Source organism: Ovis aries, chromosome 3, assembly GCF_016772045.2.
Source record: "Ovis aries strain OAR_USU_Benz2616 breed Rambouillet chromosome 3, ARS-UI_Ramb_v3.0, whole genome shotgun sequence".
Taxonomy (NCBI): domain Eukaryota; kingdom Metazoa; phylum Chordata; class Mammalia; order Artiodactyla; family Bovidae; genus Ovis; species Ovis aries.
Window position 1 is genome coordinate 85,292,640 of NC_056056.1, and position 12,399 is coordinate 85,305,038.

At 38.6% G+C, this 12,399-nt stretch overlaps 1 protein-coding gene across 1 annotated transcript; it reads right to left on the bottom strand.

Annotated features, from left to right (window-relative positions):
- Positions 1 to 4,407: 4,407 nt before the first annotated feature.
- MORN2 (MORN repeat containing 2) lies at positions 4,408 to 12,350 on the bottom strand (the record flags this gene model as incomplete). Its single annotated transcript, XM_027965791.3, has 5 exons — positions 4,408 to 4,641; positions 6,175 to 6,311; positions 7,036 to 7,142; positions 7,575 to 7,625; positions 12,263 to 12,350. Coding segments are annotated over 5 exons (486 nt in total), but the record flags the coding sequence as incomplete, so codon positions are not given.
- Between the last annotated feature and the right edge of the window lie 49 nt (positions 12,351 to 12,399).

The following is a 12,399-nucleotide window of genomic DNA, read 5'->3' on the forward strand; positions in this document are numbered from 1 at the left end:
ACTAGGCTTTTAAATGAGGAAAACTAGTGTCTCTTCTAATTATATAAGCTCCAGGTCAAATTCTAGCATCAACTAATCAAATAACTGAACTGCATTTAGTATCAAGGAGTAAAAGAAAGAAAACTGTTTAAGATGAATGATTTTAGCATCTTTGAAAACTGGAGACTTGGGCATTGGAAGTTATTCTTATACCATTAAAAGTTAAATATTTTAAAAGCAATGTATATATCTTGCTACCTTAAATAATTTGAAGAAAAGTATTAGGGAAATTTTAGTTTGCAGTAAAACAGGTATTTTTCTGTATTTTCCAGAAGTTCTGAATTTGCATTGTATGTCCTGGTCCCTGAAAACATCCTCTCAGGTTATCTTAACTTGTCCAGTATTTATCTCCTTACAAATTTTAATAAATAAAAATAAACTCTAAAATCATACCAAGTTAATGCTAAGCAACATATCCAAAATTGTCTAATTTTTAAATGTATCTTTTGAACACTTATAAATAGTCTTTTAAATTAAATGCAAAGTTATTGTGATTTCTATTTAAAAAATGCCATTTAATTTCAACATTTTAAAAGACATTTCAACCCAAATTTATAATAGTACAACTAAAAATAGAATTTGGTAATGATTTATTGAGGAAATACAAATTTTCACAAGAAGTTGATAAAAGAAGTATATTACAGAAGTTATCTGTTCCATACACCATTTTGGAGGAGTTAGTTTTACAGAAATAGTTTCAGCAAAAATGCTAATCTTTTAAAAAATTTTTAGTGGAGTATAGTTGCTTTACAATGTTATGTTAGTTTCTGCTATACAGCAAAGTGCATTAGCTATACTTATGCATATAGCCCCTCTTCTTTGGTTATCCTCCCCATTTAGGTCAATACAGAACACTGCGTAGAGTTCCCTGTGCTATACAGTAGTAAAGTCTTTATTATAATTTTTAATAGGTAGCTGTCATGTACTGCTTTGGCAATTTTTAAATTACTTTATCTAGAAGTAAAGGTGCTTTCTAGGCAGAGAATATGTGAGCCCACACTGATCTACTTTTTTTTTTAAATGAGATATAATTCACCTATGTCAAGGAGAAATACATTTTCCTCTACCCTTCCAGATTCTTCTGGCTGGTCTAAGAATTACAGTAAATTTGACATGAGATAGATTAACAGGAGAAAATCAAAAGTTTAATAACATGGGAGAGAATCAGGAAAGCGAATTAGCTCACTAAAATGGTCAAAGCCCTGACCTTAAAAACCACTTTTAGCTAAAGATAAAGGAGGATGTTGAGGGTAATGGTTTGGGACTTCAAAGGAAGGCAATTCAAGTAAGTTGGAAAAGCAAATGTTTGGTAAACAACTGTTTGTTGGGCCAGGGACAGACAATGAGGCAGAGTGGACTCTAAACGTCTGGGCCTTGCTGAGTTTCCCCCATCACATCTAGCCTAAATTCGTTGCAAGCATCTCTGGTGATACCTCTATTCTGGCAATAGATGCTTTATCTAAATTCTTTAGGCAGTTAAGGGGCAGGTGAAAAGAAAGACTTTAGGACTTAAAAGAAAGACTTTTAAGACTGTTTCTTAAAAATAAATCTCCCTAAATTAATACTCTTACCAAAGAGACACATTTTGCGGTGGCACATTTGGGATGGCTTCCTTACGTACAACATACATAAAATTTGCCCTTTTAATATTAACATGAACAATTCAGGGGTTTTTTGCATTTGCAAGTTGTACAGCTACTAATTCTAGAACATTTGCATCACTAAAGAGAAACAACCAGTCCATTCTAAAGGAGATCAGTCCTGGGTGTTCATTGGAAGGACTGATGCTAAGCTGAAACTCCAATACTTTGGCCACCTCCTGCGAAGAGTTGACTCATTGGAAAAGACTCTGATGCTGGGAGGGTTTGGGGGCAGGAGGAGAAGGGGACGACTGAGGATGAGATGGCTGGATGGCATCACCAACTCGATGGACATGGGTTTGGGTGAACTCGGGAGTTGGTGATGGACAGGGAGGCCTGGCGTGCTGCAATTCATGGGTCGCAAAGAGTCGGACGCGACTGAACTGAACTGAAAGGGAAACCCAATGCCTCCCAACTCCTCCCTCCTTTGCACTACTAATTTACTTCCTGTCTCTATGAATTTGCCTATTCTGGATACTTCACATAAAACATAGTATTATATGTGGCCTTTTGTGACTGGCTTCTTTCACTTGTTAGCTTCCCTGGTGGCTCAGATGGTAGTCTGCCTACAATGCAGGAGACCTGGGTTCGATCCTTGGGTCGGGAAGATCCTCTGGAGAAGACAATGGCAACCCACTCTAGTACTCTTGCCTGGAAAAATCCCATGGACAGAGGAGCCTGGTAGGCTACAGTCTGTGGGGTCGCAGAGTCGGACACGACTGAGCTACTTCACTTTCACTTTCTTTCACTTGGTATGATGTTTTCAAGGCTGGTTTATGCTATATCATATGTCAGTACTTCATTCCTTTTTGTGGCTGAAAAATATTCCACTGTAGAGATATATCACATTCATCCATTTATCAGTTGAGGGACATCTGGGTCTTTACTATTGGGCTGATATGAATGATGCTGTTATAAACATTTATATACAAGTCAATTCTCTTAACGTGCATACTCAGGAATTGCTGGAACATATAATTATATATCAACTTTTTGAGAAACTGTTTTCCACAGTGCTGTACCATTTTTCATTCCCACCAGACCAATCTTTATTATTATGTGTTTTTTAACATAGCCATCCTAGCGATTGAGAAATGGCATCTTATTTTGGGTTGCTTTGTATTTCCCTAAAGAATAATGATGTTGAATATCTTTTTGTTTCCTTATCAGTTCAATTCAGTTCAATCGTTCAGCTGTGTCCGACTCTTTGCGACCCCATGAGTCGCAGCACACCAGGCCTCCCTGTTCATCAGCATCTCCCAGAGTTCACTCAGACTCATGTCCATCGAGTCTGTGATGCCATCCAGCCATCTCATCCTGGGTCGCCCCCTTCTCCTCCTGCCCCCAATCCCTCCCAGAATCAGAGTCTTTTCCAATGAGTCAACTCTTCGCATGAGGTGGCCAAAGTACTGGAGTTTCAGCTTTAGCATCATTCCTTCCAAAGAAACCCCAGGCTTGATCTCCTTCAGAATGAACTGGTTGGATATCCTTGCAGTCCAAGGGACTCTCAAGAGTCTTCTCCAACACCACAGTTCAAAAGCATCAATTCTTCGGCACTCAGCCTTCTTCACAGTCCAACTCTCACATCCATACATTACCACGGGAAAAACCATAGCCTTGACTAGACAGACCTTAGTCGGCAAAGTAATGTCTCTGCTTTTGAATATGCTATTTAGGTTGGTCATAACTTTTCTTCCAAGGAGTAAGTGTCTTTTAATTTCATGGCTGCAGTCACCATCTGCAGTGATTTTGGAGCCCAGAAAAATAAAGTCTGACACTGTTTCCACTGTTTCCCCATCTATTTCCCATGAAGTGATGGGACCGGATGCCATGATCTTCGTTTTCTGAATGTTGAGCTTTAAGCCAACTTTGTCACTCTCCTCTTTCACTTTCATCAAGAGGCTTTTTAGTTCCTCTTCACTTTCTGCCATAAGGGTGGTGTCATCTGCATATCTGAGGTTATTGATATTTCTCCCGGCAATCTTGATTCCAGCTTGTGTTTCTTCCAGCTCAGCATTTCTCATGATGTACTCTGCGTATAAGTTAAATAAGCAGGGTGACAATATACAGCCTTGACGTATTCCTTTTCCTATTTGGAGCCAGTCTGTTGTTCCATGTCCAGTTCTAACTGTTGCTTCCTGACCTGCATACAGATTTCTTAAGAGGCAGGTCAGGTGGTCTGATATTCCCATCTCTTTCAGAATTTTCCACAGTTTATTGTGATCCACAGACATTTGTATATCTTCTTTGAAAAAATGTCCATTCAAATCCTTTGCCCATATTTAAACTGAGCTGTCTTTTAATTTATGTATATTTATATATGAATTCTGTATATATTCTGAAAACTAAACCTTTATCAGATATATGATTTTGCAAGTATTTTCTCCCATTCTGTGAACTGTCTTTTCATTTCCTTGATAGTTTCCTTTAAGACATAGATATACTTTTTAAAGATGACAAAATTCAGGTACAGGATTAGAAACTGACTTTGTCAAGATCTGCATAGTTTATATTAAAATGAACAAACAAACTCTCAATTGAATCATATAATTTCTTTTTTTTTCTTCTTTTCTTTATTTTGTCATGTGCTAGTTTAGTTCCCTGACCAGGGATCAAACCTGCGCCCCCTACAGTAGAAGCACAGAGTTTTAACCACTGGACTACCAAGGAAGTCCCCACAATTTATTTTAAATTAATTATAAGATGATCAAAAGAAAGTGCAAAAAGGTGTAAATAAGTGATGGTTTTATTGGTAAAAGTAAACAGACAGTGTATGAAGTTATTTCCGATGACAGATTTAGTTGTTTTCCTTAGAAGTAGAAGCTGCAATTACCATATTAAAACTTTAATGCAGGCTATCTACATATGGAGCTTTAGCCTCAGGCCTGGAGCAGCTGTGAAATGAAAGTAACCACACCATTCTAGTCCTTGGATATCAGTATATTGTCCTTCACCTTCCACCCTGCAACAGTAAAAAATAAGTGTGTTCATTAACAAGACCAGAAATTTACAGTCCAGGTATAAGACTGTCTAGTATATTATATACTATGTCTGAAGAATTATATCATTCTGCTTTCAAACTTTGATTTAAAACCTGACATCCTGTTTTTATATCCTACAAAAAAATAATACTACTATTCCAAACAACACTGTCATTATACAATTTTTTATGTCTAAGATTTTAGGGTTACATATGCTTAGTTTAGACAAAACCAGAACAGTCACAAAATGAAAAGTTTATATTGGTTATCTGACTTAATTAGTTCATTTATTCAACAAATGTTTATTGATCTTCAACTATGTTTGAGATACTGTGCTCTATGCTGGTGTTTTCTGGACTATTTGGAGTGGTGAAAATGCACTTTGCAGAACCAAACAGACCTTTATCCCATGGGTTAGAGTTTTCTCCCTTTATTAATATCAGTGGGAAAAGTTTATATGCTGTCATCACAGACTTGGCAACAGAAGAGGTGAACACTTTTCTACCCTCCTCAATATGTATCAACCTCTTCATAACAATTAGGTTGCATTTTTAATTCTGGAAATAATAAGGGGGTAGTTATAAATGAACATGAAACCTCTGGATGACATAGTATTTGGTGTGAGGATTAAGTTTATAAAGATGTGTGAGGGTGGGGGTGGAGATTTGGATGAAGGTGGTCAAAAGGTACAAATTTCCAGGTACAAGATAAATAAAGTATTAGGACTATTTATGTATGTAGAAATGTAGTAATGTACATTTCTACATACATAAATATAATTAATACTTTTGTATGTTATATACAGGGCTTCCCTGGTGGCTCAGAGGTTAAAGCGTCTGCCTCCAATGCAGGAAACCCGGGTTCGATCAAGTTAAGAGAGTAAATCCTTAGTTCTCATCACAAGAAAAAAATATTTTTTTTATTACTTTATATCAATGTGAGATGATGAATGTTCACTAAACTTATTGTGGTAATCACTTCATGACATATGTAAATCAAATCATTATGCTGTATACCTTGAATTTATACAGTGCTGTACATGAATGACATCTCAAACTGGAAGAAAATCTAAAATAAAATTTAAAACTATAAAAAAACCTTATCAAGACATTTCCAGTGAAGATAATTTTTGGCCTAAATTTTCTCAATAATTGCAACAAATTTTCCATCTCTCATATGACTGCAAAAAGTTCCACAGGAATAAAGGAGTCAAGAGGATATAAATGAAAAATCTAATAGATTATCACTAGGCATGATATGTTTTGGAGGCTCATGATGGCCTTAGCCTCTCTCATAACATTTTTCCCCAAAATGATAATCCAACAATTCTTCTAAAATATAAGTATGCTGCTGCTGCTGCTGCTGCTAAGTCACTTCAGTCGTGTCCGACTCTGTGCGACCCCAATATTTTAACTAAATACATTACAAAAGAAATTTAGCATTAACTAAATTTTTAGGCAAATATGCCTGAAAAATATCTTTTAGACTACAGTGACTTTTAATTTTAAACTCACCTGTTTTCATTGAAATTTCCAGTGTATTTTGCCCCAGTTGGGAATGTATAAGTTCCCAGTCCATGAAACATATTGTCCTTAAAGTGTCCTTCATATATTGCTCCTGAAAAATGCTCAAGTCTTCCGAAACCATTCATCTGTTTGCAACAAAGGAAATGACCTCAGTAACTCATCTTCAGTTTCATTAGTGTATTTCTAAAAAGTATACACAGATGTCTGTCATCCACTTAGTTATTATTTAATCTAACATTGTATCACCCTTTATTTCCACAAAAATAAGACAACATTTTTATCATTGTCCTTTGTATGTCTGTCTCTGTGAAGCTGACAAAGTCAGTGTTTCTCATCTGGGGCAATCGAACATCTTGCAGGTCCATAATGATAACAACAGGGCTCCTCAAGATACCTTGAATATATCGAAAATCTTAAAGGCCAACCTGTTTAGTTAGCCCAGAAATGGCACAAAGAAGTTGTTAAGAACAGAAATTTGTATTCAAGCAGACCTAAGACCATTTTTGTTTCATCACTTACTAGCTAGGCAAGAAACCTGAGCCTAATTTCCCTCAATTGTAGAGCAGCAATATTAATGATATCGAATCATTAGGCTGCTGTAAAGATTAAATGAGAAAATTATGTAATGAGTCTAGTTTGTTCAACGAATAGGAAATGAGAAAGATGATGACAGCTCTCTGAATGAATTTCATACTATTCCTTATATTATTCATATATATTAAATACAATAATTTGTTATTTTTATTGCATGGCCTACTCATACATGTTTTTTGAAATGGCGAAATGCCAGGAATCATTTAACCAACAGAGTTACTTATCCACTGTCAATATTCAAAACAATAATAATACCTTGTCATCTTTCCAGCTTCCTGTGTAGACAATCCCATTAGGAGTGGTATGAATACCTATTCCATTTCTCTCAATGACTCCAGAAGATGTTCTTGTACAGTCCCCATCTAAGTAAGAGAGAAATACTGAAGATTATAAACGGGAACCCTGTTTGGCTAAATAATAAAGTATGTTCAGGCTTAATCAGAACTGCATCACAGTGGGTCTCTCTGCTTTCCTAGAACTAAAACTAATGAGACCACAGATGAGGTGCTCTGTGGACCTTTAAATTATTGAGACTCAAGGGCCTGGAAGACTGACATATTGCTATGGCCCTCCCATAGGTTTCCAAGGCACACTGTCTATACTTAACTTTAGAGTTTAAGATTTAAAATCTGTTCCTCCATTAGTACCTTTTTTTCTCTCCATTACTATTTCTGTGTGATTTTATTTATGGAGTCAATATCTCAATAGTACTTTTATCAAGTGTGACAGTCTCAGTTTTGCACTCTTAAGCTATTTAATCTATATAGAAAAAAGTAATTGAAATGTATGCTTACCATACGTGTCTCCATTCGGAAATATAAAGTTTATCTTAAATACTTCTGGAGCTGTTTTAAAAGATTTAAGAAAAATCACATATTTTTTAAAGTTTTTTATTCTTTGATATGAACAGTTTTTAAAGTCTTTATTGAATTTGTTACAAAATTGTTTCTGTTTTATGTTTTGGTTTTTTTGGCTACGAGGCATGCGGGATCTTAGCTTCCCAACCAGGGATCAAACCCACACCCCCTGCATTGGAAGGTGAAGTCTTAATCAGTGGACCACAAGGGAAGCCTCAAGCTTAAACATTTTTATGTTATAAGACCTATAACAAATTTGCTTAAAGAGCCAACCAAATACTCACTTTATATTCATGTTTACTTGGCAATTCCATAGTCGAGTGTAGGGTTCTGGGGAAATAATTTTGTCTAGATGATCTATTTTTATTTGTTTAACAGCTTTATTAATATATAATTCACGTACCACAAAAATTACTCTTTAAAAGTATACAAAATTCATTTGTTTTTGCATACTCAAGTTGTATAACTGTCACCACAATCTAATTTTAGGATATTTTAATCACCCTCAAAAGAAATCCTATACATATTATCAGTTTCTCTCTGTTACCCTAAAACCTACCCAACCCCATCCCCAGACCCTGGCAAACAATAATCTATAATCTGTCTCTATGTACTGGTATAATCCAGACAGTTCATAGAAATGGAATCATACAATATGTGGTCCTTTGTAAGTAGCTTCTTTTACTCAGCTTCAAGTTTCATCAATGTTGCACCATGTATTAGTATTTTATCACTTTTTATTGCTGAATAGTCCATGGTACAAAAAGAACACATTTTGTTTATTTATCCATTGATCAGTTGATGGTCAGTTGAGTTGTTTCCAGTTTTGGCTGTTATGAATAGTGCTACTATAAACATTCATGTGTAATTTTTTGTACGGGCATATGTTTTTATTTCTCTTGGGTATTTGATCTATTGATTATTTCACAGAGGTAAGGTAGAGTGAGCAATCTCAGAATTGGCAGCAGAAAGAAATAGAAAAAACAAGATAGTAAGTGAGAAGAGGTGGGGGGAGGAGTAGGGTCCAAACAGAATGAGATTAGAATGAAGACCAGGTGAAAAATGAAAAAAGAAAACCACAGCCTTAGGGGGCAGGGGTGGAATGGAATCTATGCCTCAGAGCTCTGAGACATTCAGTGGATTAAAACTTTAGAAACTAATTTTTTCCAATACTGAAGAAAACATATATTGGAGATGCTAAGTAAACTATAACTTCTAGAACAACAGCCTATTAGAATGTTACTCAAAGTGTGGCCCATGCATTAGAACCATTTAGGATGCTTTACAAGTTCCTAGGCCCTACTCCACACTGCTGCTGCTGCTGCACTGCTTCAGTTGTGTCCGACTCTGTGCGACCCCACAGACAGAAGCCCACCAGGCTCCCCATCCCTGGGATTCTCCAGGCAAGAACACTGGAATGGGTTGCCATTTCCTTCTCCAATGCATGAAAGTGAAAAGTGAACGTGAAGTCGCTCAGTCGTGTCTGACTCTTAGCGACCCCATGGACTGCAGCCTACCAGGCTCCTCCGTCCATGGGATTTTCCAGGCAAGAGTACTGGAGTGGGGTGCCATTGCCTTCTCTGCTACTCCACACTACTGAATCAGAATCTCTATGGGTGGGACAAGAGAACTGATCTTTTCAACTGGAAAACTAACCTGAGTGCCAGTTATGAAAGGCTGGAAGCTCATCTCCTCTGAGGAAACAGAGTTAATAAAATAGGCAGAAGACTTAAACATCATCAAAAAGGGAGAGTCCAGCAGCCTTGAGACAGGAGTAGACATTTATGAAAAATAATTAACAATTTAGGAAATGAATAATCTAACTGTGAAAAGAAGAGAAGCAAAAAGCAAAGGAGAAAAGGAAAGATATACCCATTTGAATGCAGAGTTCCAAAAGAATAGCAAGGAGAGATAAGAAAGCCTTCTTCAGTGATCAGTGCAAAGAAATAGAGGAAAACAATAGAATGGGGAAGACTAGAGATCTCTTCAAGAAAATTAGAGATACCAAGGGAACATTTCATGCAAAGATGGGCTCAATAAAGGACAGAAATGGTATGGACCAAAAGAAGCAGAAGATATTAAGATGAGATGGCAAGAATACACAGAAGAACTGTACAAAAATGATCTTTACGACCCAGATAATCACGATGGCGTGATCACTCACCTAGAGCCAGACATGCTGGAAAGCAAAGTCAAGGGGGCCTTAGAAAGCATCACTATGAACAAAGCTAGTGGAGGTGATGGAATTTCACTTGAGCTATTTCAAATCCTGAAAGATGATGCTGTGAAAGTGCTGCACTCAATATTCCAGCAAATCTGGGAAACTCAGCAGTGGCCACAGGACTGGAAAAGGTCAGTTTTCATTCCAATCCCAAAGAAAGGCAATGCCAAAGAATGCTCAAACTACTGCACAATTGCACTCATCTACACGCTAGTAAAGTAATGCTGAAAGTTCTCTAAGCCAGGCTTCAGCAATACGTGAACCATGAACTTCCAGATGTTCAAGCTGGTTTTAGAAAAGGCAGAGGAACCAGAGATCAAATTGCCAACATCTGTTGAATCATCGAGAAAGCAAGAGAGTTCCAGAAAAACACCTATTTCTGCTTTATTGACTATGCCAAAGCCTTTGACCATGTGGATCACAATAAACTGTGGAGAATTCTTCAGGAGATGGGCATACCAGACCACCTGATCTGCCTGTTGAGAAATCTGTATGCAGGTCAGGAGTAACAGTTAGAACTGGACATGGAACAACAGACTGGCTCCAAATAGGAAAAGGAGTATGTCAAGGCTGTATATTGTCACCCTGCTTATTTAACTTATATGCAGAGTACATCATGAGAAACACTGGGCTGGATGAAACACAAGCTGCAATCAAGATTGCGGGGAGAAATATAAAAAAGCTCAGCTATGCAGATGATACCACCCTTATGGCAGAAAGTGAAGAACTAAAGAGCCTCTTGATGAAAGTGAAAGAGCAGAGTGAAGAAGTTGGTTTAAAGCTCAACATTCAGAAAACAAAGATCATGGCATCAGGGCCCATCAATTCATGGCAAATAGATGGGGAAACAGTGGAAACAGTGAGAGACTTTATATTTTTGGGTTCCAAAATCACTGCAGATGGTGACTGCAGCCATGATATTAAATGACGCTTACTCGTTGGAAGGAAAGTTATGACCAACCTAGACAGCATATTCAAAAGCAGAGACATTACTTTGCCAGTAAAGATCCATCTAGTCAAGGCTATGGTTTTTCCAGTAGTCATGTATGGATGTGAGAGCTGGACTATAAAGAAAGCTGAGCACCAAAGAATTGATGCTTTTGAAGAGTGGCGTTGGGGAAGACTCTTGAGAGTCCCTTGGAGCGCGAGGAGATCCAACCAGTCCATCCTAAAGGAGATCAGTCCTGAGGGTCCTTTCAAAGGACTGACGTTGAAGCTGAAATTCCAATACTTGGCCATCTGATGCAAAGAGCTGATTCATTTGAAAAGACCCTGATGCTGGGAAAAATTGAAGGCAGGAGCAGAAGGGGATGACAGAGGATGAGATGGCTGGATGGCATCACCGACTCAATGGACATGAGTTTGGGTAAACTCCGGGAGTTGGTGATGGACAGGGAGGCCTGGTGTGCTGCAGTCCATGGGGTCACAAAGAGTCAGACGTGACTGAGTGACTGAACTAAACTGAATTGAACTGTTGAAATAAACCGCCTTAGAAGGGCTGAAGAGCAAAATGAAAACCATTGGAAAGTAAATTAGTGAACTGGAATACAAGGCTGAACATTTTTCCCAAAAAGAGGCATAAAGGAAAACAGAGATATCACCTGACAAACCTTTCATATCTACCCTCATCCCCAGACTCTTCTAGGACCTCCCACAGCACTCTTGTTCTATCCCTGCTGTAGTGTGTGTGTGTTGGTCTATCCTTACTGTAGAGTGTGAGACTGTGTGTGTGTGTGTTGGTCTATCCCTAGAGCCCCCACACCACTCTTGGTCTATCCCTACTGTAGTGTGTGTGTGTGTGTCTGTGTGTGTGTTGGTCTATCCTTACTGTAGAGTGTGAGTGTGTGAGTGTGTGTGTGTGTGTGTGTGTGTGTGTGTGTGTTGGTCTATCCCTAGAGCCCCCACAACACTTTTGGTTTATCCCTACTGTAGTGTGTGTGTGTGTCTGTGTGTGTGTTGGTCTATCCTTACTGTAGAGTGTGAGTGTGTGTGCGTGTGTGTGTGTGAGTGTGTGTGTGTGTGTTGGTCTATCCCTAGAGCCCCCACAACACTTTTGGTCTATCCCTACTGTAGTGTGTCTGTGTGTGTTGGTCTATCCCTACTGTAGTGTGTGTATGTCAATTGCCCTTAAATGGTTCACACACCCGAAACTTCGGAATGTTAGAGCTAGAAGAAGGGAACCTAAGAGGTGCAGACTGGCAGTACGCTGGCACTGGCCCAATGTGTCACAACAGCGAATCGACGGCCGGATGAGAGCTAGAACCCAGGTCTCCAGATTCCCACTCCTGGGGCTCTCTCTGTACCCCCATCCCACCAGGAAATCTGTCTCATCCCTACTGGAGTTGCCAGGGGCCGGCTCACTGCATGTTCTATTTAAGAGACGTTGAGAGGATGGGGCACTCACTTGACACAGGGCTGCGGGAGAGATTTTCTGGACTCTGTGATTCTCCCTGGGCCGCCAGCTCGGTGGCCTGGAGGGCAGAAGCCCTAGTTCAGCGCCGGGTGCGACATGGTTGCTAGGGCGACCAGGCACCTCTCACC